The sequence below is a fragment of the Branchiostoma lanceolatum genome, chromosome 3, assembly GCF_035083965.1.
Source record: "Branchiostoma lanceolatum isolate klBraLanc5 chromosome 3, klBraLanc5.hap2, whole genome shotgun sequence".
Classification (NCBI taxonomy): Eukaryota; Metazoa; Chordata; class Leptocardii; order Amphioxiformes; family Branchiostomatidae; genus Branchiostoma; species Branchiostoma lanceolatum.
The window spans coordinates 8,877,694-8,900,905 of NC_089724.1; the positions used below are offsets into that span (position 1 = coordinate 8,877,694).

Consider the following 23,212-nt stretch of genomic DNA (forward strand, 5'->3'; position numbering starts at 1 on the left):
TGAAATTCTAAGTATTCATGACTTAGGCTGCAGTCATCCACGCCCGGAGATCATTGTGTGTTTGTGTGTGTGTGTCTGCGCGTGTATGTATGTGCGTGTGTCTGTGTTTTCCGTGTGTGTATATGTATGTGTGTCTGTGTTTGTGTGTTTGTGTTTATGTGTGTTTGTATGTGTATGTGTATGTGTGGGCGTGTCTGTGTTTTCCGTGTGTGTATATGTATGTGTGTGTGTGTGTGTGTGTGTGTGTATGTGTGTGTGTGTGTGTATGTGTGTGTGTCTGTTTATCGTGTATGTGTGTATGTGTGTGTGTCTGTCAATCCGTCTGTTTGTGTGTGTGTGTGTGTGTGTGTGTGTGTGTGTGTGTGTGTGTGTGCGTGTGTGGGTGGGTGTCTATGTGTGTGCGTGTGCGTGCGTGCGTGCGTGCGTGTGCAGTTACAAACGGCCACGTTTCCTGGAATAATCAAAGGGTGCATGTTCCAAATCTATGGACTAGACTCTATTTCACGTGTGTCTGTGTGTGTGTGTGCGTGTGTGTGTGTGTGTGTTTGTGTGTGCGTGTATGTGTGCGTGTGCGTGTGCAGTTACAAACGGCCACGCTTCTTTGAATGATCAAAGGGTGCATGTTCCAAATCTATGGACCAGACTATTTCAATACAGTAATCAAGTACACTGTCCCACATTGACTTTATCAACCCAGTTTTGTCAAGCAGAAGCTAACCTCCTTGGTTTGGTCAAGCATAGCAAAAGGAATATAAACTATCTACAATGAGGCTTTTGCAACAAATGAAACCATTTTGGAAAACCCTGAACATTAAGACGAACAATTAATATAATGACCACCCTCAGGAGAACTGCCTTCACAAATGAATCTGTACGTCTCAATTGTAAATTGTAATATATATTAACAAACGTATAATCTATAAAGGAAACGCATTTAACAATGCTATTAGCGTTTTCTTTAAAGCAAATTGACAGAATGTTGTCAAAGACAATGTAAGTACGTATGAAATCGTTTCAAGATTACAACTCGTACCTTGGCATGTAACATATCAACCCCAGTTAGCCCTATGAAATCCTACTCCTACTCACGTTTTAGACGTGAACTTAGATCAACCTTTTTTATCAATTTTGTACATTTACACATCTGGCTTAACACACATCTGTCTCATTCATGTATTACCCCGAGTGGGTACCCTAAAAGACTCCGTACCAAAATAGAGGCTGCATGAACGTGTGTTCATGTCGGTGGGATATTCACTTTTAGCTAGCCCAGGTGATCTCAAGCGTCAAACTGATGAAAGCCTGTTTGTAAGTGAATAAATTATAGCAGGCAAAGTTCGGCAGCCATGCGTGAGGTCGGACGTGCACAGCCCTGCCTTTCGAGAGATGCGGTTGTGCGCTTACAGCTGGGAAGTGCCTTTTGTGGGGTGTAGCTAATTGCAGTTTGTTGTTGCCATAAAAAGTAATTGAATGCCTACTGGTAGTTGGAAATGTTTTCACATGATGTAGTGAAAATGTGCTCAACATGGAGTGAATGACCTGGGTGCATTTCCTATAGCTTCATTACGAAAGCGCCCATCTAAAACACGTAGTAAAACATGTAAGCCTATTGGGTGAAAAAAAACTCATGAATGGGACCTTAAAGAGAAACTATACAACATACTTCTTATGGTCTACAAAACCACACGTCAATGTAACTTAGCATATTTTCTATCTACCAAAGGATTAACCATTGCCGCCGAAATGGCCTCTTCCTCAGGGTATTCTCCTTCTTCTTCAGAGTTTCTTAAGTTGTGACGACTCATGTAGTCTTCCTCCAGCGGGTGTTGAACAGGAAGTATCGTCCTAGTGAAGACGGCCTTGACGTCCGGTCCCGCTAGGGTGGTAGAGGTCAGGATCTTCTCCTTGGTCTCATCTCGTGCCCAGGACTGTCCCTCTCCACTGCCGAAGATTATAAAGAAGATGGCAGCCACGATGAGGGCACATGCCGTCACTGTGAAGATTAGGGACCATTCGTCCCGTGTCTGAAAATATTTAAAGATTAAAAAAAGTGACATAAGGTATATTACCTTCATACAATGTAACTTTATTACAAATAAGAGCTAATTATAAACATAACAAAATGAACAATGGTAACATCTACTAACACAATTCCACCCGGGTAAATAATTCCGCCACCCTGAATAAGATACGTCTAAACAGATCTCCAACCCAACGCTCCCAGTACAATGCACTCCTGTATATCTAAACTGCGCATATCTTTGCTGCACTATAAATCTCTCAAAAGCACTGTTTTTTTCAAAGTGGCGGATTTATGTTAATGGGGGTTATACAACGTGGATTTCTGTAAATAATTCATACTTGAGAAGCTTTTAAACGCCTGTTTTAACAGATTAAGTACATATTCGAAGCACGAACAAAATGTGACAATGCACAAAGAATGAAACCATACTTTGTATTTAGTCAGTAAGCCAACAGCAACGACGAAAACGGAACCGACGAGATGTGAAACCGTGGTAGAAATCCCTTTTATTTCAGCAGCGAAGTTTGGAGCGATGTCCAGAGGGCTCATAGCAAATCCTGAAAAGACGAAGTGATATTTCATCTGGATACACATAACCACTTCTCAAAACGAACGGGCAATTTTGTAAATAGGCATATAGGTGATACATGGTACTACTCTCCAAGCAGAGGTTGGTGGGCGAAGATTGTGATCTTGCTGTCATATGCCACAACGGCGGAAAGAAAACGTGGTATATATTAACAAAGTCACAATCTTCCCAACCAACCTCTGCTTGGAGAGAAGGTAAGACGTTGTATGACAATCCTCCGAAAATCTAAAAATAGACAAACAAACATAAAACGTACCCAGAAATATTCACTAATTCAAGAATTTATTTTAAAAATCTGTTACTACTAGATAGACGTTGCATTGAGTAAACTAGACCTTCTTAAGACAGATGCTCCAAGACGAAAACCACGGTTACCAAAACAAAAACAATAAGATTGACTCACAAGGTACAAAAGTAAATACACTTATTCTTTACACTCTTTTTGTAGACCACACATACCTTTTATAGACCACACATACTTTTTGTTGTCTTTGTAGACCACACATACTTTTGTAGACCACACATCCTTTTTGTAGACAAAAAGTCTACTTTTTGTAGACTTTTTGTAGACCACGCCACTTTTTGTAGACCACACATCCTTTTTGTAGACCACACATACTTTTTGTAGACCACACATACCTCCACCCATGGCGATCGCTACGAACATCCCAGCCAGACAGAAACTTGTCAGCGACCTTCCGAAATTAGTGGATACCGCTAGGAGTATGTAACTGGCAGCCAATCCAAAGAAGCCTACAGTAAAGAGACACAAAATCTTTTTTGCAAATATTTCTACGGCATTCAGATTATTCGGCAACCGAGATATGAAGCGAAATGCCTGATCACGATTGCCAGCATTTAGCTGAAGAAGCGCTTTTCAGTTTAGAGAATCAATGCTTTTATTCCTTACTTCGTCGAACCAATATATACACCTTGGAACTTGCATTAAACATGTCTCTATTGGGAAAATTTGTTGTAATGTTATACAGTAGACTCCAGCTATTTGCATAACTGTTAATAGCATATTTCGGGGATATGCATAAAATTATGAAAACCCAAACCATTTCCCATTCACTCCATTATAAATAAAATGGCATAATTGCATTAGCCATTTTCGCATACTCCTGCTATTTGCATAAAATAATGCCAATGGTAACAGGTAAAACTGGTTGAACATGTCAAAGTCACTAACTCTTATGGATCTTATGCAAATGTCATTCAGATGTAAATCGAGTATGGATAGTTTCTATGGTTAGACAACACCATAGGAACTGTTATTGTCCTTTGTGTTTTGAAAAAGCTGTAGCTACTCCATTGTCATTTGCTGTGATAGGATTCAGAAGAATATAATTGCCAATTTTTCGCTAAGTTTGCCATTCTTTGCACTCAACTTGTGTAAATAAACTGATGATATGCTTATGAATTCAATATGATACATGTTGTATAACCTGGGAGTGAGTGAATTTGACAGAAAGTGTGTGTGTTTCCTTCAAGTGCCATCCTAGTAACCACTACAACCCCCTCCCCTCTCAGTGCCACTCATTTTGTCCCCTAGGGTTAATTGACTACTCCTTATAATTGCATAAAATACACTGGCAAATCAGTTATGCAAATAAGCGGATTCTACTGTACATAATTCAGTTTTCTCTCAACAAATTGCAGATTGCATGTGGGTATCTAGATCCAGAGACTACAGACAACTTACTGATTGTGTGGTCGTGTAGCGTAACGGCAGGGTGTTCGGCCAAGAATCCAGTGGTCCAGGGTTCGAATCCCCTGACGCCACCGATGTTGTGCCCTTGGGAAAGGCACTTAACACAACTTCACAACTTTCCTCACTCCACCCAGGTGTAGAAATGGGGATATTGTTCTCTGTACGTGGCACTGTTAAAATGAATTATAAATCTTGAGTGCAGTGCCACGTGGTCCTTGTCTGTCCGAAAGCGAAATAAAACAACTCACCGATTGTGTTGGCACGTACAGTGGTTCTGGTGCTCCTCCCATAGCGGGAACCCGTCACAGTGCCGGCCACAGATAAACCCAAGGTCACGATTAACAACGGAACACCTGCAGATGTTCCGACCTGGGACGGCGAATGTTGTGACGTTTAAAAAGAACGTTCAGCTTGTTGTTATTTTTTTTACAGATAATTCTACTACTAGATTTAAGACGGTCCTTCAAAAGGATTTCAATTCTTTTAGAAATCGTGCATTCTTATATCGTAAACATACATGGAATTAAGCTTATAAATGTATCTAAAAGCAATAACAAACAAGAGCTATCACGCTACGACACTACTTTCACACTAAAAGGCTATTAGATGCTTTACTGTACGTGAGAAACGATTGAAATTTGTCATGCAAGTATCGGGCTGCTGAGTCATTGCAAACGTGGGATCCTAACGTGAGACTTCGACTGACACTGCTACCATTATTGCCTTAGATAACTGAGATGAACGGATGCCTAGTGATATATACACCAAATATGAGATCTACATAGCTCTATAGTTATACTAATACTTATGGTGTACCGAAGACAGAGATATGAAGTGTCAAGCAAACTGCTCACAGTCTGCAAAAAAATTTAGCACTAGTACCACCATCAAAACGTTTTCCAATCTAACATTTTTCCAAAATACCGAGCTGCTGTTGTTAAGATACTCACTAAACTCCATTAACATTAATCCGTCGGGTTTCATAAATCTCTCCAGTGTAGCACCCCCAGGTATGCACAGTTTAGATTAACTTTACAGGAGTGCGTAAATACTAGGAGGAAGTTGGGTTGGAGATCTGTTAGGACGTACATGTATCTTTTTAGAGTGGCGGAAATATGTACCCTGGTGGAATTATGTTAGTAGATGTTACTGACAGTTTTGACGTCCCCGTGGAAGCTGTGTGTGTAGTACAGCGGTGCGTATGTCAGCATGAGGTGGGCGGCACACTGGAGAAACACCTGGCACACCACGATGACGTGTACAGCGGGGGATGTGAGCATGTGCCTCCACGGTATCGGTGGGCTCTCCGTTTTCTGCGTCTGTTTTAGGGCACAGAATAAAATCATTGTTGAAACTATGTAGTTCTTAGTGCATGATGGTACGTCTGAAATAGCTATTGGCATTGTTATACAGATGTTTTGCAGAGTTAACGTTTCGTTCATGTTATCTATTCTATTTTAAAAAAACGTTTTTCAATGTTACACTAAGAAGTATCGGTTCTAGACACGTAACGTTTTGTAATGTTACATAATATAATGCAATATGCAGATAAAACAACTTTTTGAGTCACAGCAGACGATCTAAATACTACATGTAACAAATATATATTTTCTCCTTAAGTTTTGTTTACTATTAGTCCCACTCCCTAGAACACATTTGATGGATATATTATGATTAAAAGAGTTCGTACAGAAAACGTAGTTTCTTGGTTGGTGTTGCTGCCATCTTGATCTTCTTGTAAAAAGATACCGTCTTCCTGGTCCGGCTTAGGGGGTCTTTCCAACGACAGGTCCCGGATGGATACGTCAGCGACGACGCCCCATGCTATACCAATCATTCCTGGGAAGGAGGTTGAAGTATCTTAAGATATAAACACTTTGATGTGATAACATGTATTCTGACTACTCTTGTTTCTTGTCGTGTGGAAATTGTCTTGCGATGACACCACATGATATACCAACCATTCCCGGGGAGTAGGTTGAAGTATTTCAAGATATAAACACTTTTATGTGATGCCATGTCTTCTGACTACTCTTGTTTCTTGTCGTGTGGAAATTGTTTTGCGATGACACCACATGATATACCAACCATTCCCGGGGAGTAGGTTGCAGTATTTCAAGATATAAACACTTTGATGTGATAACATGTATTCTGACTACTCTTGTTTCTTGTCGTGTGAAAATTGTCTTGCGATGACACCACATGATATACCAACCATTCCCGGGGAGTAGGTTGCAGTATTTCAAGATATAAACACTTTGATGTGATAACATGTATTCTGACTACTCTTGTTTCTTGTCGTGTGGAAATTGTCTTGCGATGACACCACATGATATACCAACCATTCCCGGGGAGTAGGTTGAAGTATTTCAAGATATAAACACTTTTATGAGACGCCATGTCTTCTGACTACTCTTGATTCTTTCCGTGTGGAAATTCTATAATTATAATTATAACACTGGATACTTTTACAAGAAATGTGGAGATAAATCGGTTAAGGAATATGTCAGATAGTAGAAGTTTATTGAGATACCCCTCAGTCCCAAAATGGATTAATCTTCCATGGTTCGTACATTCGTATAAACAATTCCAATGTCAAAATACATAGAAATCACAGATTGACTGTCTACAATCATTCGTCATTCACAATCATGATAATTGTGATTAATCAGATGATTGTGAATATAAGCCGAAGCACGAAGGAAACATTTCGTTTGAAACTTACCGAAGATATAGAAGGACGCGGCCCACCCAAGCTTCTCTGTGATAGCTCCGGTGGCGCTGGCGCCCAGGAACATGCCAATGTACTGACCTATGTGTGATAGACCAATGAGGTGATAGGACTTTAATCTAGTTACACGTCAAGACGTTTTTATAAAATCGGTCCATAAATCGACCTTATATCGGCCACGAAAAATTTCAGCAAGAAAATTGCAAAGCAAATATGACGATCCCAGTGGACATTTCAAAATAGGAAAAAAAATAATGTTACGTACAATTCGTGATTCCTAGGATGCATCAAATGAAATAAAAGCACAATTGTAGTTGGACAAACTTATTCCTAAACCAAACTAAAGTAAGCAAAGTATCGCAAAAGCTCAGCAATGCCTCTATGTTGTTTAATATCTAGTTCTACGCACCTGTCAGTACGAACGGCTTCCCCTGGATGTTGTCAGTATGTGGTGTCCAGGCCCCCATCACAGCATAGGCAGCGGGCACAGTCATGCTCTGTGAAGGATTCATGCGTACAAGTGTATCTGTGCCTCGTTAAGTTTTATCGCTAATCGTTAACGGGTATCCAGATTGATCTAGACTAAAAACCAGTGGAGAAAGGGTAGGGGGGTGCCACTAGTAACATGTTAACACCTTCATCGTATGGCCTTTTTTCTCTGTTTATAATCAGTTGATAACGGGAGGTGGACATGTTTCTTTTTCTCACACTTAAGAGTAATATCTCGATTAACCCTAAGGCTTTTCGACAATAAATGCATGACCCCCTACCTCCACGATGCCCTGCATGATGAGTGAGATTATGAAGGCGGACACGTGCAGACGGGCGGCGGGAGGCTGGACGATGTGGATCACCGCGCCGAGGAAGATGGAGCCTTCCAGGATACTGCAACAGAAATGCCATCCTATGGAATCACACATACACGGACACAGACACACCAACACGGCTAACACAACACACACACACGCACACGCACACATAGACATACACACACACACACATACACAAACACATACATACATACATACACACACACACACACACACACACACACACACACACATACACATACACATACACACACACACACACACACATACATACATACACACACATGCATACACACATACATTCACACATATACTCAAACACACAAACACAAGCACACAAACTTTCAGGATAAGGCAGGAAGTTAACGTTTATAAGCAAAATGTTAAGCCCAATTGTAGTTTGCTTCGCCTCGGAGTACAATATGTGACATATGGACCTTTGGGGTCTGGTAGGGACTCATCTGCGACATAACAGTAACAAAAATGTAATCCTTTCGAAACAAACATGCACAAATGAGAGCGCCCACACGCAAACACACGCGCACACACACGCTTATACATACACAAACACACACACTCGCACGCAAACACACATATGTACATTTATATACAAACACATACATACAAACTGAGAACATACTTACACACACACAAACCTACACACAAACACCTACCACACAGTTCTTAACTATCCTTTCAACGTTTGGTCTCACCGCATAGATGAGTAATGGTCGAACAGATATCCTCCAATCAGCTTCGTCAAAAGGTAGCCCCAGTAATAACAGCCGAACAGCACACCGATCATCGTCTGCGACCAATCAAACTCCGGCCTCGCCTGTCAATCAAATGGAATAGCCCTTTTAATAAATGAATGAAGACCTTTATTGCACAGTTCTGTCACACTTGACTAAGTACAGGTGATAACAAAATAAAAGAACAGGTACAGTTCATGGATACAAAAAGAATATGAATATCTTTAGATAAATTCTACTTCTCCTCGCTTTTCGGTTATAGTAGATATAAAAGAACAGACATGATTTTCAATTGTAGGTTTGTCTAGTCGCATTAGGAATATGAATTTTTGTACAGTACTTAAAATGTGTGAAGTAGGGAAATAGGTTTTGTACAAGCTTATACGATTCATTTCTCTCTTGGGTATATAATCTGCATTCTACCATTTAATGCCCTGTGGAATGTTTCTGACAAATGCCCGAATGCATTATGCACCTCTGATAAACAAGTGAGCAGGTCCCACCCACAACAATGGTGATTAGGACCTATTGACAGCAGAGTTGTTGGCATATGAATAATTGAAACGTCATTATGTTCGTATCAATGATTGTATACACTAGATCATCAGCACTCTACTATCAACGGCTGTTTACAGTGAATGTTATCATTATGAAAATATATTTAAAGACAGAAAAAATACTTGTGTCTCAAGTATACTGTTGTTGTGAAACATGTTCGAAAATATTGAGTAGTGTTTAGATTGTTATTCTGTTGTTTATAGAGACTACACTGTTACAAATACATGGTTTGTACGTTACAACGTATGTCTGCATAAATGCATGTACGTTTGATGCGGTACTGTAAATTGGAGCAATATTTCTAGCATTTTCACTAGAAAGTAGTAACCTTTCTAGCATTTTCACACCGAACTTGGCTTGTAATTAAGTAACGTTGCCTCCGTCACTCTCACTATCTTCCGCCTCTGTTCCTGTAGAAATTATTTTCTGGCATAGCGAAAGAACCGCTAGCCACAACAGTAAAGCCAGCCTAGCCTTGGAGTATCTGTTATTTTAGTGCTTCGCAAAACGCATTCCCTGCGTAGACGCCTAACAAATACATCTCTACACAAGCAAACGATTATTCAAGAATTTCATCAAGAGACTTATCAGCACTGTGACACCCTTAATGGAAATTCCATTGTGAAAGCACATAAAATTCTCCAACCTTACCGTTACATGTTCTTCACCCTGAGCCATGGTATACTCCGGACTAGTCGTGTTGACCATTGCCACGATCGCCACGTCAAGATTCCTCTTCATAGAGTACTGGCACAGGATGCCTACATACACCAGACATGTAACAAAGTACCGCTTGGGAACGTGGGACAACTCCATCTTTTAACGTAACACGGTGTTTCGAACACGACTTCAAACATGCACTGCAGAGGAAGAGCAAGAATCACCATGTTCAGCAGCGTCACCTAGCGAATATAGCTGTGACTGCAAGTGTCACTAAGGCTGGGTGCCATGTGTGAAAAAACCCTAACAGACTCAAGAGGTCGCTGGAAGAATAAAAGAAATTTGCCAAATATACAGATAGCATGCCAAAGGAGTTAGCTGGCCTGGCAGTGCAGTATGTGACACAGGGGCCATTGGGGTCTGGTAGGGACATACCAGTAACTTTTTAACACACATCTCAATATATTAGACTTACTATTCTATTGAACCATCTGAAACTGTCTTCACTCCATTAACATATCTATACAGAGTTTTGGTATAAAACCTGGTTCTGCCAGATCGTTCCTTAGTCACTGACAAAAGACAGCGGATGCTGTCTGAATCATCTGATTGTTTCAAAAATTTTATCCAGTTGCTTGTCGAGTAACTATTTTTGGCATATCTTATTACCTGGATGTCTAACCTTCATCAACACTTTTCAACATGTATCAGAAAAATGAAATGGTACATCTTGCAATGTAGGAAAAACTCACCATATTCTGACTAAAAAGGTAGGGCTTACAAGAATTGTACACAGAAGTGCCAGAAACATAAAACAAATTTTTATTAGCTTTTTTTCTTTTAAAAGTTCTGTTAGAATCTTGTGCGTGCATCCCATAACAAAGGTCAACATAGAACAAACAACTAGAACTAAACATAGATGTGTGCTTATGGAATACGTCTGGGCTTTCATACTTCATTTTTGCATTAATGACTACGTTCATTTTTGCATTAATTTCCCTCATAGAATGAATCATGACCAATTTCAAAATATATTACAAATGTACATTTGCATACTTGTGACAGCTTCAATGACACTAGACAGTACACTTATGTGCTTTGAGAAAAATGACAGAAATGGACACAAATTTATGACTTTGCAAAACATTTGACTTATTTTTGCTTGTTTAAATGATATGAGAAAATCTTTGCACTTTGTCTGCTTATGTTCTAATATCAACAACTATCTATCAAATGAACATTAAGCAGACATCTATGCATGTTGAACAAAGTGACAACTTAAGAACAAAACTAAATCTTTAGTACATCTAATAGACTAAAACATCTTATACTGTCATATAGGACAGACTAAATATGAAACAAACATATGAACAATAAACAATATTACACTTCTTTGAAGTAAACCTTTTGTTGACAAAAGCACCATTGTAAAAATATGGACATGGACTGAATATACAGAAGTCTTTTGTATACACCGTGGGCTATGTTTTACCTCTCAGGACAGTTTCTAAAAATCTCGTTCAAGTTACGAGTAATGTTTGCAATTATAGCGACATGGAAAAACCTTTCAGATTGAAAAATGTTTAATTTCATCACTGATCAAATAACTACATACGAGATGTTATTTAATTGCATTGTGAACATTTGGTCCATGTTTTAGTGCCAGTGGTCTGGGAATGTATAGAGCAATCTTAAAATATGAGGTTACACCTTGCACTTGTTTCTTTCCTTTTTGCAACCTTAGATACTAAAAATGTACAATAAAGAAAACTTTCTTCCTAAAAAAAGAACCCTCAAAAAAGGAAGTTTGAACAAAAGGCCATAGTATCTTGGGTGAATTGGTACCAGTAATGTTATGTTCCGTCAAAATGCTGGGACTAAAAAGGCACTGGATTATCCATGCTGGCACTATACAAAATAGACTTCAAAAGGCACCAAATATCATGTTATGTTCCTTAAAACTGCTGGCACTCTCAGAGACTTAAAGGCACTATATACAGCTGTATCACTGACAAGATTACATCCTATGCTGACCCCCTGTGACCTATTAACTGACTCAGAGGATCTTGAGTTCCGTCCCCTCTGGCTCCTCCTCAATGACCTTGAACAGCCCTGGTACCTCCTTTGCGACCTTGTGGTTCACCTTCCCCTTCTTCTGTTTCTCTACTTCATCCATGTTCTCCGAGTATCTAAAACACATCAAAAAAAGTTATTGTTGAATTTCTTAGGCACAAATTCTTTGTTAGGCCATGTTAATTTGATTATATGGATGACATCCATGTGCGCATTAATTTTCATCCGTTTCCAAAAAATAACAAGTTTCAGGCCATACTGTTGATCGTAAAAAGCAGCTGCAAAATTAGAAAATACATGCTGTAAATGGCCAATATTTTTTTGCACGCTCGCATCAGTTTTGGATTTCCCAGAGGATGTCATCTAAAAAATCGAATCAATAAGGACTTAGTACACCCAAAATCTTTCAAATCCTCAAATTTTGACCCAAACTTCTCGAGCCACTTTGTCTCCAAATCTACAAAATGTAAGAAAGCGCAGATTCTCCACATACCTTGCGATCAGGTCGGACCTGTCCAGTAGCGTGCTCAGGGCTTTTGCCGAGATGACCTCGTTACAGTCACGCACAACGTCGTGGTCCTGAGACTTCAGCAGCTCCATCAACTCATGGGGGTCGATCAGCGACTGAGACTTCTTGGTACCAGACTCCCCGCCCTTGAACTTCCCTTATGGAGCAAGGCAAGCCAAAGGTTGTATGTGAACTTCTTGTTGTAAGCAATTAAGGAAGAAAATGTCTGCAACTAAAAAGCCCCTCCACTGATCTGTGGTAACTTTTTCTTGTGCACAAGAACTGTCTTCCACCCAAGAATCAAGACCATGTCTAATTCAGAACAAGAGATACCAAAAATAGAAGTCCTACAGCAGTTCCATAGGAAGCCACTAGGGGGCCCAGATTCTAATAATTTCTTCACCTACTAACGTACCAAATATCATACTTCTTGAGTTATGCTCCTTAAAACAGCCACACGGAACCCAAAAAGCATAACTTTCTTGACAAGTCTAATTTTTAAATGTTAACTACGCTTAGAAAGTTATGCTTTTAAAAATGAAAAATTCATATTAAGAGCAATTCAGCACTTCAATGCACCACCTTACCTTTGTGCATGACCATTTTCTCCAGCTTCCTCTTGCCGGCTGCCCGCTCTACTATCCTCTGGTCGATGGTGTTTGCGGTGATCAGGCGGTACACGACAACAGGGCGGGTCTGGCCGATCCTGTGGCACCGATCCTGAGCCTGCAGGTCACACTGGGGGTTCTGCACACAAAACAATACAGGCATTCATATAAATACATATTAAGAACATCTCACTGTTCACAAACATATCATTAAAGCCTCTTCCAAGCATTCTTTAGCCCCCTTGCTGTGTATTATACAGCAAAATAATGGTAATTCTTGATTTGTTAATGGGAACTTAACTTTAGCTACTTCAACGGCCATAAGTCAATAGCTAAAATTTCAAAATCACAAAAATTTTGATTTCTAACATTGGAGACAGTGATGCTTGTTGCCACCATAAAAATCAAATGCCCTGAAGTACATAAAAACTATACACTCCCTTTCCCCCCAACCACGGAAATTACCAACCGCACTATCAAATGGGTTTACAGTACTGTAATTCTTGATTTGTTAACTGTAACTTAATTTTAGCTGATTTAACAGTCACTAGTCAACAGCTAAAATTTCATCATCGCTAATATTTGATCACTAATATTTGAGACAGTAATGTTTGTTCCCACCGTTAAAATTAAGTGCTGTGACCTACTCCATTTTCCCCCAACCGCTATACCTTCCTACTGCTATATTAAAGTGGTTTACAGTAACTGCGAATCAGCTCTCTGGTGCCACACATACCCAGTCTGAGTCGTAGATGATGACGGTGTCTGCAGCCGTGAGGTTGATGCCCAGCCCTCCAGCACGAGTACTCAGGAGGAACACAAAGTACTCCGGATCCTTGTTGAACAGGTCGATCTAGGAACAGGAATCGAGTCAGCTTATTACACATTTTCTTTTTTTTTTTTTTCAAAGCATTTGCAACAATTATGATGAAGAATTTCTCAAAATCAGCTTGGGTGTGTCCATATCTATACCGGCCAGGATGAATTTCAGCCATTAAGAATGAACAAAATGTAGGAAACCAACTTCCTCACAAAACTCTTACAGTCAAACCTGTACAAGACACAACCACTTTTTCATGGTCCTTCAGATAATTTTTTCATTCACATTATCATTCCTCTCAAAAAACAGGAGCACCTTCCATTTGACACCGTCCCAAGTTCATTAATAAGCAAACTTCATGTAAAACAAAAAAATTTAAAATCCCATTGACCCAAGTATTACAAATCGTATTTATAGTGACCATCTGTCCAAATAGGCAAGATTTTATCGGTGCCCTGAGTGGTCTTCTTGGGCAGTTTTGACGGTACAACACATTCATAAAGCTATAAGACAGGTAAATATTGTCCGTTTGTCTGTATCTGTGTCTTCACTGTTACCTTTCAAAGAAAACAAGCTTTATAACTTAACTCCTAGCTTTAAGACTGGTACATGTTGTGTATGTGTCTGTATGTGTTACCTGGTCCTGTCTGTCCTGGTATGCCATGGTACCGTCCAGCCGACAGTACTTGTGCTGGCGGTACAGACAGTAGTCCTCCAGTACGTCCATCATCTTAGTCATCTGGGAGAAGATCAGGATCTGGCAAGAAGACATGAAGAAAACTTAGAAAATGAGTAATTTATCAGAACAAAAGCTTAGAATCTTTTCCGCCAAATAGCAGTTACTCAAGCAACTGGATAAGATTTTGGAAACAGTATCCAGTTGCTTGAGTTACTGGTATTTTGCGTATCTCATTACCTGGATGTCTAACCTTCATCGACATACTTAGAATTTTTTGTTCCTTTCAGCCAGTCTACTTTGTTATGAATAGAACCTATCCGTCAAACTTCTAACATTTTCCTGTAACAGACAGATGGCAATTTGTCATAGGTAAGTAAGTTGATCCACTGCAAAGGACATTTAAAAAAGGAAGCTCTGCATTGCTGATTTTCAGTATTTGGCATTTTTTGTCACATACTGACATAGCGAAAGGAGTTACAAGAAAAACATGGGCTACATTTATTGCTTAAAACAAAAACACCTATGGCTATAGTGAGGAAATATCAGCATACCACTGTTATCAGGAGATACTGATACAAGGTGTTTTCGACAGTCAGTTTTGACAAGAAATGTGTTGGGTAAGTGGGAACAGTGATAAGAATAAGTTTCAGCCCACCTTGTGGCCATCCTTCCGCAGCATGGGGAGCATCTTGTCCAGCAGTAACAGCTTCCCACTGCTCTCAACTAGTCTCTCATCTACCAGGTAGTCCTGGGGGAAAAGAAAACTTCAGTAAGAAAGGGTGGTGTAACAGTCATCTCAATGGCTAGAGCTAGAGTCTAGAGTAGTGCATTACCAAGACTACATTAGGATCGATGATCATCCTTGGGTAGGTACTGTACAATGGTGGGTTAGTACATTCATTATGAAAGTAAACCTCAGTCCATTCTTATGCAGCTTGTACCTTCAGGTACATATACTGTTCAAAATCGGTGTGTTTTGCCAAAACGCAGTTAGCCAGTTATGCAATACAAACAAAGTGGCAAGTTCCAGTAGATTTTACAACGCAGGGATGGTACAATATTTCATTTTACTTTGGTGGGAAGGTCCCATGGGTATTGTGTGACACAGGGATGGTACAGTATCTACTTGGGTGGGATGGTCCCATGGGTATTATGTGACACAGGGATGGTACAGTATTTACTTGGGTGGGATGGTCCCATGGGTATTGTGTGACACAGGGATGGTACAGTATTTACTTGGGTGGGGTGGTCCCATGGGTACAGGGATGGAACAGTACTTACCTGGGTGGCAGGGTCCAGTGGGTACTCGATGAGGTAGGGGTGGTTACAGATCTTCCTGAGCTGCATCATGATGTTCTTCAGGTTCAGGTTCAACAGAGCGGACTTGGGAGCAGCTTCCACCACCTCTCTGTGAACAGAAAGTCAAAATGACTTCAAACCCAAACAAATCATTAAAATAAAAAGGATATCGGGTCCAAGAATGACAGGACTTCCATTTTTGGGACCTATATTGTAAAGGTAACCTAAATATGAATGTGCATTGAACAAAATGTGGGTGCACAACATAATTAATACCAGCGCAACAAAGGTTCTATTATTTTTTCCGGACACAAATAGAATATGCTGTATACAAGTTTACAATAGTACCTTTTCATACGTAACCTACAAAAATCTGTAAATGCACCGGTCAAAAATTAGGTGCACAGTTCCAATGTAGGGTGCACTAAAGTGCATAAACCCAGCATTTCATTCAATTTCAAGCCCTGAATGATCGCTTTATCTCTAAACATACATTTGCTATTAAACACATATTGTTGGTCATGCTTGTCACGTTGATAGCAATATGTGACTATTGCATGAGGACCTGATACAGTGATAAAGCTAACATTCGATCTACAGTACCTTTTGTAAGCCTCAGCCACCTTCTCCACCCATTCCAGCATGCCTTCCTCTGACTGCTTGTCATCTCCATCGTTCTCCATCATCAGCTGGTAGTCAACCTTTTTCGCCGCACGTCTCTTGGGCCTTCCCTTATCAGACAGCTCCAATGGCTTCTCCTAAAAGTTAAAACATTAGAGTGCGCTCAGTTTTACCACTTGTAAAGCATGAAAAGTGGCAGGCGTGAAATACTGGGTGCATGTGCTTTTTTGATTTGAATTTATTAGAATTGCAATAGTGCAATACACGTTTGATACAGGCAGTTACTGCTGGTGTCGCGACCCACACATAATATACCTATTTTTACACTTGGGTGAAGTGAGGAAAGTCGTGTTTGTTTGTTTGTGTAAAGTGCCTTTTCACAAGGGCACAACATCGGTGGCGTCAGGGGATTTGGACCCGGCACCGCTGGGTTCTGGGCCGAAAACCTGCTGTTACCCCACATCAAACCAAGTGAACATGTTCACTTAATTCTAACCTCAAACCACTGACATTCAAAAGAATTAAGTGAAGACTTGGTTTGAAAAAATAAATCAGTTGTATGGTGCAATTACAGATAGCAGTTCAGGCCTTACATCGTTGTCCTTGAGCATGCCGATAATGGTCCTGTCCATGGTGCCCTTGTAGAACTTCTGCTGGTGGGAGGTGAGGGGGGCGTACACCAGGAGTTCCTTCTTGGGAGGGATGTTCAGGTCTACATCGGTTTTCAGGCGACGAAGCACAAACGGCGTCAGCACCTGAAAGTAGGTTGATTTGTATATTATTTGTTTATTACGATACCCTTTAGTCGTATCAAGACTAATCTTACACGGTTCATTATACATACATGTACAAACATACAGATTGCAAGGTTAGTAGGAACATATATATACAAACAACTGGTAGATAGCCTTTTTGAAGTTATATGGAGTGGTTAGTGACTTGATAGGTACGTTTAAATTAAAAAAAGGAAAGTGATCTCGATCCAGTTTTAGCTCACTGAAGAGCTATTCTTCCCCTGGTCGTGACAGACACTATGTACAGTATTTACAGGTTTATTGTACCGGTAGCGTGCATGTCAAAGATCGCTGACAAATGGACTTCAAACGCGTTTTCAACCCTGTTACATGTTAGTCTTGATGTTTGGGATGTTTGAGTAAGGGATGTTTATGTTGGTGTTTCTTACCTGATGGAGCATGCCCAGTACATTCTTCTCCTGTTCCTGTTCCACGATCTTCTCCTCTCCACCTTCCTCACCGATCGAGGTGAAGTCAAACCACTCCTCAAAACTGCAGGGGGCAAACACAAAAAACACACCATTGGTTTGTAATGACACCATGCAGAACATGACAGTACTGCAGAAAAGGTATCAGCATGGGCTAACAACAGTAAGAGTAGGTAGGTGAAGCGGGGAACCTTAGACTTAGGGCTTATCATAAAGCTTTTTCGTTAGCTTGTAGTGCAATGCAACGGCTCACATATTTAGGTAAGCACACAGTGTCACCTTTACTCTTTTCGGTAAGTGTGTTGGGTTCTTTTATGTGGGTGTTTGACGCCTGAGGCTCCCTTATACACTTGGTTGCCGGCTTTATGTCACTATCCGAACTGACAACAGTCATAATATAATTGGCCATTCAGCTCATATTTCAAGACAAGCAACTTCTAGCCATTACTACTAGTTCTTTCTCCAAGCTGTTTTGGTATTTCAATATCAAAATAGTAATTCCCTTTATACTACAGTTTCTCTTCGCAATCCAATTGAATTTTCCCAGGATATCATAAAGAAATAATCTTATTGCTGCATTGATAGGTTGTGACTACACTTCCCTGAGTAAATATTTCTTACCTTCCTAAGTCATCAAACACCTCTGGCAGTAGGTAGTTCAGAAGAGACCAGAGTTCAGATAGGTTGTTTTGCAGGGGGGTTCCAGTCAGCAGGATCTTGTTGGCTGTAGGGATTTTCTTGATCTCCCTGAAATAACAGACAACCAGTTTATTCTTCTATGACTGATGACCACCTCTTCTGGAATCCAAATTTTCTGGTCTTCTGCAAAGATATTCAACTATCATGTACACATCATCAAAAAGAGTACATGTACATTCTCCCCTGTGTGAGTGGATCAAATAAATCTGTCTGAATACTAGAGTATGAAGCTTGTACAAACAAGGTGTGTTAAGCAATGAGGTGGTTTACCGGGTATGTGATACTAACAAACGAATCATGTATGTGATACAATGTAATACACATGTATCAAAATGCAGCCTACATGTATACTACCAAAGCTTTTGTCAAACGTAGCAATTCTAACAGAAATAAAAACAGACAAATTGTATATCTCATTGATAAACATGCAACCAAAAATACAAAATAAATGATGATGATGATGATGATGATGTGGAATATTACAGTCCCGTGTCTTAAAAAAATTTTGTTTGCAATTCTATTCTATGCAGCAGAGAAAAGGAATTGTGATCTTGATGTTTCAGACCTGATGAGCCGACAGTTGAGGTTCTTGATCCGATGTCCCTCGTCCACAATGATGTACTTCCAGTGGTGAACCGCCAGGAAATTGCTGTCCCGCATCGTGATCTCGTAGGACGTGATCACGATGGGATGGACGCCAAGCTCGCCGTGTACCCTGGTTGGAGGGAACGATAAAACATAAGTGACGTCCTGCAAAATGGACTGAGAATTAAAATTGATATTTTCTTTACCTACTTCCAACTTGTGTTCATCTGTTCATGTAAATATCAAACGGACAGAAATACATGTACACAGATAGAGAAAAGAGAAGGTTGAACTTTATTGAGATTGATCTTACATTCTTGTTGACTTGGTGCATACATTACTAACTAGATCAAATGTCTAGATGTATTTCTCACAAACCAAAAATTCCCCTGTACATGTATAACACTTGGTCACTACAAGATTAGGGTTAACTGTTAACACATCTAAATCACACAAAAATCACTTAGATTATAGAAGTATAGAGTGTATTCTAGAGTATAGTTGAGACTTTATTTCAGTTAAACTCACCTGAAGATCTTGCGCCGAAGCTTGGTGCGCTGTGCCAGGTTGCCATGGTAGATGAGTACTGGAACCTGTTTACAACATATAAATCACTTAAGCCAAAATACAAGTCAAGAACTGCATGGTTGGTAGAACAGCCAAAAGCTGGACGTGGTATACATTAGGAAGCATTTACATGTAGAAATAAACAGATTTTATAGCCCTCATTCTAAATAAACTTAATCTTCACATGTTGGGCACAAAATTTTCTACTTTGTCCAGACAGTTGTAAGGCTATTCAGACAATTGTTACACTGGTAAGGTGATTTGGTGCTACAGTCTAAACCAGGCTTCTAGCTAGCTTGAAATTTTTTATCCCAATTCCCATTGATGAAAAGATCCTACAAAGAGTCTTCTTTTTTTCTGTCACCTTGTACAAGCATCTATCAATTTATTCAAATTTTGGAAATTTTTACAACTTTACTCATGGATTTTTGTCTGTTAGGGTTGATAGAATGGTCTAGATATGTTTCCATCATATGCAGCAAAATGCATCAAATGATGGAATGAGGGGTGCTGCCTAGAACCCTGTTTTAAACACAAACAATTATGTATACAACGTAACTAGAGTACTACTAACCTTTGGACTGAATCTGCGGAACTCAGAGTACCAGTTCGACAGGGTGGAGAGCGGCGCAACGATCATGAACGGTCCGATCATACCCTCGCCGATCAGCTCCGCAAACAGGGCAATGCACTGGACCGTCTTTCCCAGGCCCATCTCGTCTGCAAGGATGCCGTTCACCCCATTCTCATACAGCACCTGTTAAACAAACAAAAAAAGGAAGCAAAAAACAGTTACTCAAGCAACTGGATAACATTTTAAAACAGTCAGACGTTTAAGACAGCATCCACTGTCTTTCGTCAGTGACTCATGGAAAGAACTGAAGAACCAGGTTTTATACCAGCGTGTTAAAAAAGTGTTCAGAACAAATTACAAAGACTGGATATATCTAACTCATGATCTTATGCAGGGCATGAAACACTATAATACAGAGTGCAGGGAAAGGTCATATCAGTGATATCTTCGTTTCAAATTAGAGCCTTGCACCAACATATGAAAATTGAATTATATTTCTATCTAGGTTCAGTTTTCTTTTAGCGATTTCCAGACTGTATGTGCAGGGTTCGATGTGGGTATTTTGAGCTTATCACTTAACCAAATCCTACCTTCATCCAGTCCATGCCTTGTAGCTGGTACTCCCTCAGCACTCCTCCACTGAACAGCTCCGGCTGTCTGTCAGACACCGGCTTTCCATCGATGACTCTGCGGAACGTGTCCGCTGGCTTCTCCTTCTCCATGATCTGCACTATGGACCGAGGAACGCTCACCTCTTCTAGCACCTCTGGAACCACTTGTTCTTCTACCTTCAGCTTCTTCTTTTCCAGCTCCTCCTTGCTGATGTAGTCAGCCAGGCAGTACTCCGAGTCGTCTTCTCGTTTTCTCTTCTTGGCCTGTTTCCCATCTTCGGAAGGGCCTGCTGTTTCCTCAGGTTCCGTCTTTATCTTGTCTGCCGTCTTGCTTCCCCGCGGAGACTTGGATGTAGACTTGACAGGACTGCCGGTGGTGGGTTGACTGTTGGCACCACGTCTGTCACTTCTCCTTACACTCACTTGCTGGCTTGCAGGCTCCTTCGATCGTTTCTTCTCCTCTTGCTTCTGTGCACGTTTCCTGCGAGCCTCTGCCTTACGCTTAGCCTCCTCTGCCTGCCTCTCCATCCTCTTGAGGAGGAACTCTGTGTAGGTGTTGCTCTTCTTCAGCAGATGTGTGAGTCGGGAGAACCTCTGTTCCTTCAGGCTCTTGTCCCACTGCTCTTTGGCCTTCTCCATCCTGACTTTCTCCTCCTCTTCAAGCTCCTTGTGTAGTTTCTCTTCCTCTTCCAACATGGCGGCCGTGATGAGGTTAGGTCCGCCATCTTTGTTCGCTGTGCCCTTTACATCAGAATGGGACGATCCAGCCATGGGCTCTTCTTTACCTTTAGTTACCTCTTCTCCTAAAAGACAGGATTGGAAACGAGTTAAAATTATGACTACTTCTTTGCTTGATAAAAAAAGGTTTTAACTCATTCTGAATTGTCACCAATTATATCTTTATCAACTTGAGTCACTTACTTACTTTTGCCAAAATCACTATTTCAACAGGTTGGGCAACCTCACTTACTGTGTCATCAGTGATGTGCTTATTTTTCAATTATAGATTGAATTCGGAAAGAGCACTGAGACTTGCCTCTCGTTTTGGCAACAACCTTGCATATGCAATATTTTCCCCTACTCAGTCATGTTTGGGACCGCATCCTTTAGAAATAGATGACAATGGTTGCATTGTTTGTTGTTTTTTGATCGATAGTTGTGTATGTGTTACACTTCTGTACATTTGGGACCGCAAAGTGATGTCATCTCCTGTGATTTGTACATAAATATTTTGCGTTTGGGAATGCATGTCATTACGTATAAGCAGCAACACATGTGCTGCATTGCTATGTGAGTGCATTATACTGAGGGACGCTGTGTTGGAGATCTGTTTGGACGTATCTTTTCAGGGTGGCGGAATTATGTACCCTGGTGAAATTTTGTTAGAAGATGTTACCATGTCTAAGTTTCCTCCTGGCCTTTGCCATTATGAAAAATGGTCTAATTGTCATAGGTTTGCAATTAGGTTTGCAATCATAGACATACAGTTTTATCAACCTTTGTTATGAACTGTTCTGGAACATTAGGAAACAATGAAGTGTATGGAATGTTGTAACCATCATAATGTAGAAATTCACGCCATGCCTGAATGTACTATTGCAAACTGTCAGGTTACTTCAGACAAGAGCTGCGTACCCGGTACCTAAACAAATTTTAGGTACAGGTACAGGTATAGGTACACGTGTTAAGGTACAGGTCCGGACCTGAACTTGTACCTAAATTACTTGTTCGGAAAATGCTAGATTTTCAATAAGGACAAAAGCATGTTTGAACGAGTAAAAACATAATATTTGATTGTGCCAGGCAGGGTTCTCCCCAGACAACGGAACAACGGCGCGCCGCCGGTATACTCCTAGCTCTGCGCCGGTATACTCATTTTCAAATCTAGGGTGTTTCTTCCCTATTTTCCTGGATAATCTGGCAAAAATTCATGAAAATACGCAGAATTCTGGGCCGAGCGGCGTCACTTTTTCCGTCGGCATTGTCAGTAAAAACTTGTGAATGGATCGGATACTCGAAAAACAATGGACCACTTCGCTACAACGCCGATGACAAAAGAATCTCATTATTGGTTTAGCATCCGACTCCCCTAAATCCTATTTCCATGCAAACAATGCTAATTGTCTGTATTTACTTCATGAATCACAGCCAACGGGGTCAGAAAGAAATGAGAAATTTATTTGGAGCTAGTAGTAGTAGTACTAGTACACGTTTGAGAAAATCACCTTACCGCCAGTGCGTGCCTCAAAATTCAGTCAAGATCAGCAAGCAGCAGTAAAATGCCTGGTTCATTGTAGCACTACTACATTTGAAAACATCGTGTGGGGTTTTGTTTAACATTCGGTGTGTGTTTTTAGTCCCAAAAGCAATGAAAAATGCAGAACTTTGTTCAGTTTGCTGGGAGCACATGGTCTCCTAGCTGACGAAGATTCTGCCCTTTTTTTAACAAAATCGGAAATCCAGTCGAAAAATGGCTGCTTCATTTTAGC

The 23,212-nt window shown here is 40.4% G+C and overlaps 2 protein-coding genes across 3 annotated transcripts in view; both read right to left on the reverse strand.

The window, feature by feature from the left end:
• Positions 1-667: 667 nt before the first annotated feature.
• Positions 668-10,191, reverse strand: LOC136430047 (vesicular glutamate transporter 3-like). The gene is made up of 11 exons (XM_066420300.1): positions 9,849-10,191; positions 8,601-8,722; positions 7,828-7,942; positions 7,467-7,554; positions 7,052-7,138; positions 6,017-6,165; positions 5,481-5,645; positions 4,575-4,695; positions 3,252-3,365; positions 2,453-2,580; positions 668-2,024 (listed from the first exon to the last, which is right to left on the reverse strand). Exons 1-11 carry the CDS (start codon positions 10,011-10,013, stop codon positions 1,689-1,691), a joined length of 1,590 nt encoding a protein of 529 aa, XP_066276397.1. The 5' UTR covers positions 10,014-10,191; the 3' UTR covers positions 668-1,688.
• A 472-nt stretch (positions 10,192-10,663) lies between these two features.
• Positions 10,664-23,212, reverse strand: part of LOC136430049 (lymphoid-specific helicase-like) — a 36,825-nt gene continuing 24,276 nt past the window's right edge. For both annotated transcript variants that reach the window (XM_066420307.1, XM_066420306.1), the window contains exons 4-18: positions 20,703-21,526; positions 20,113-20,295; positions 19,500-19,564; positions 18,952-19,101; positions 18,309-18,434; positions 17,649-17,751; positions 17,059-17,220; positions 16,448-16,602; positions 15,827-15,953; positions 15,201-15,293; positions 14,504-14,623; positions 13,783-13,899; positions 13,026-13,185; positions 12,424-12,595; positions 10,664-12,046 (exon numbers count right to left, since the gene is read on the reverse strand). In XM_066420307.1, the coding sequence (XP_066276404.1) occupies positions 11,914-12,046; positions 12,424-12,595; positions 13,026-13,185; positions 13,783-13,899; positions 14,504-14,623; positions 15,201-15,293; positions 15,827-15,953; positions 16,448-16,602; positions 17,059-17,220; positions 17,649-17,751; positions 18,309-18,434; positions 18,952-19,101; positions 19,500-19,564; positions 20,113-20,295; positions 20,703-21,526 (2,690 nt within the window). In that variant the 3' untranslated portion in view covers positions 10,664-11,913. The remainder of the gene's footprint in view (positions 12,047-12,423; positions 12,596-13,025; positions 13,186-13,782; positions 13,900-14,503; positions 14,624-15,200; positions 15,294-15,826; positions 15,954-16,447; positions 16,603-17,058; positions 17,221-17,648; positions 17,752-18,308; positions 18,435-18,951; positions 19,102-19,499; positions 19,565-20,112; positions 20,296-20,702; positions 21,527-23,212) is intronic.

Excerpts from the sequence above, each read along its gene's own strand:
- LOC136430047 (XM_066420300.1), bottom strand. The coding sequence starts at position 10,013 with ATGGAGTTGTCCCACGTTCCCAAGCGGTACTTTGTTACATGTCTGGTG. Across the intron at positions 7,555-7,827 it reads TCATGCAGGGCATCGTGGAG|AGCATGACTGTGCCCGCTGC; the intron begins GTAGGGGGTCAT and ends AATCCTTCACAG. Across the intron at positions 6,166-7,051 it reads CGCGTCCTTCTATATCTTCG|GAATGATTGGTATAGCATGG; the intron begins GTAAGTTTCAAA and ends CCTCCTTCCCAG.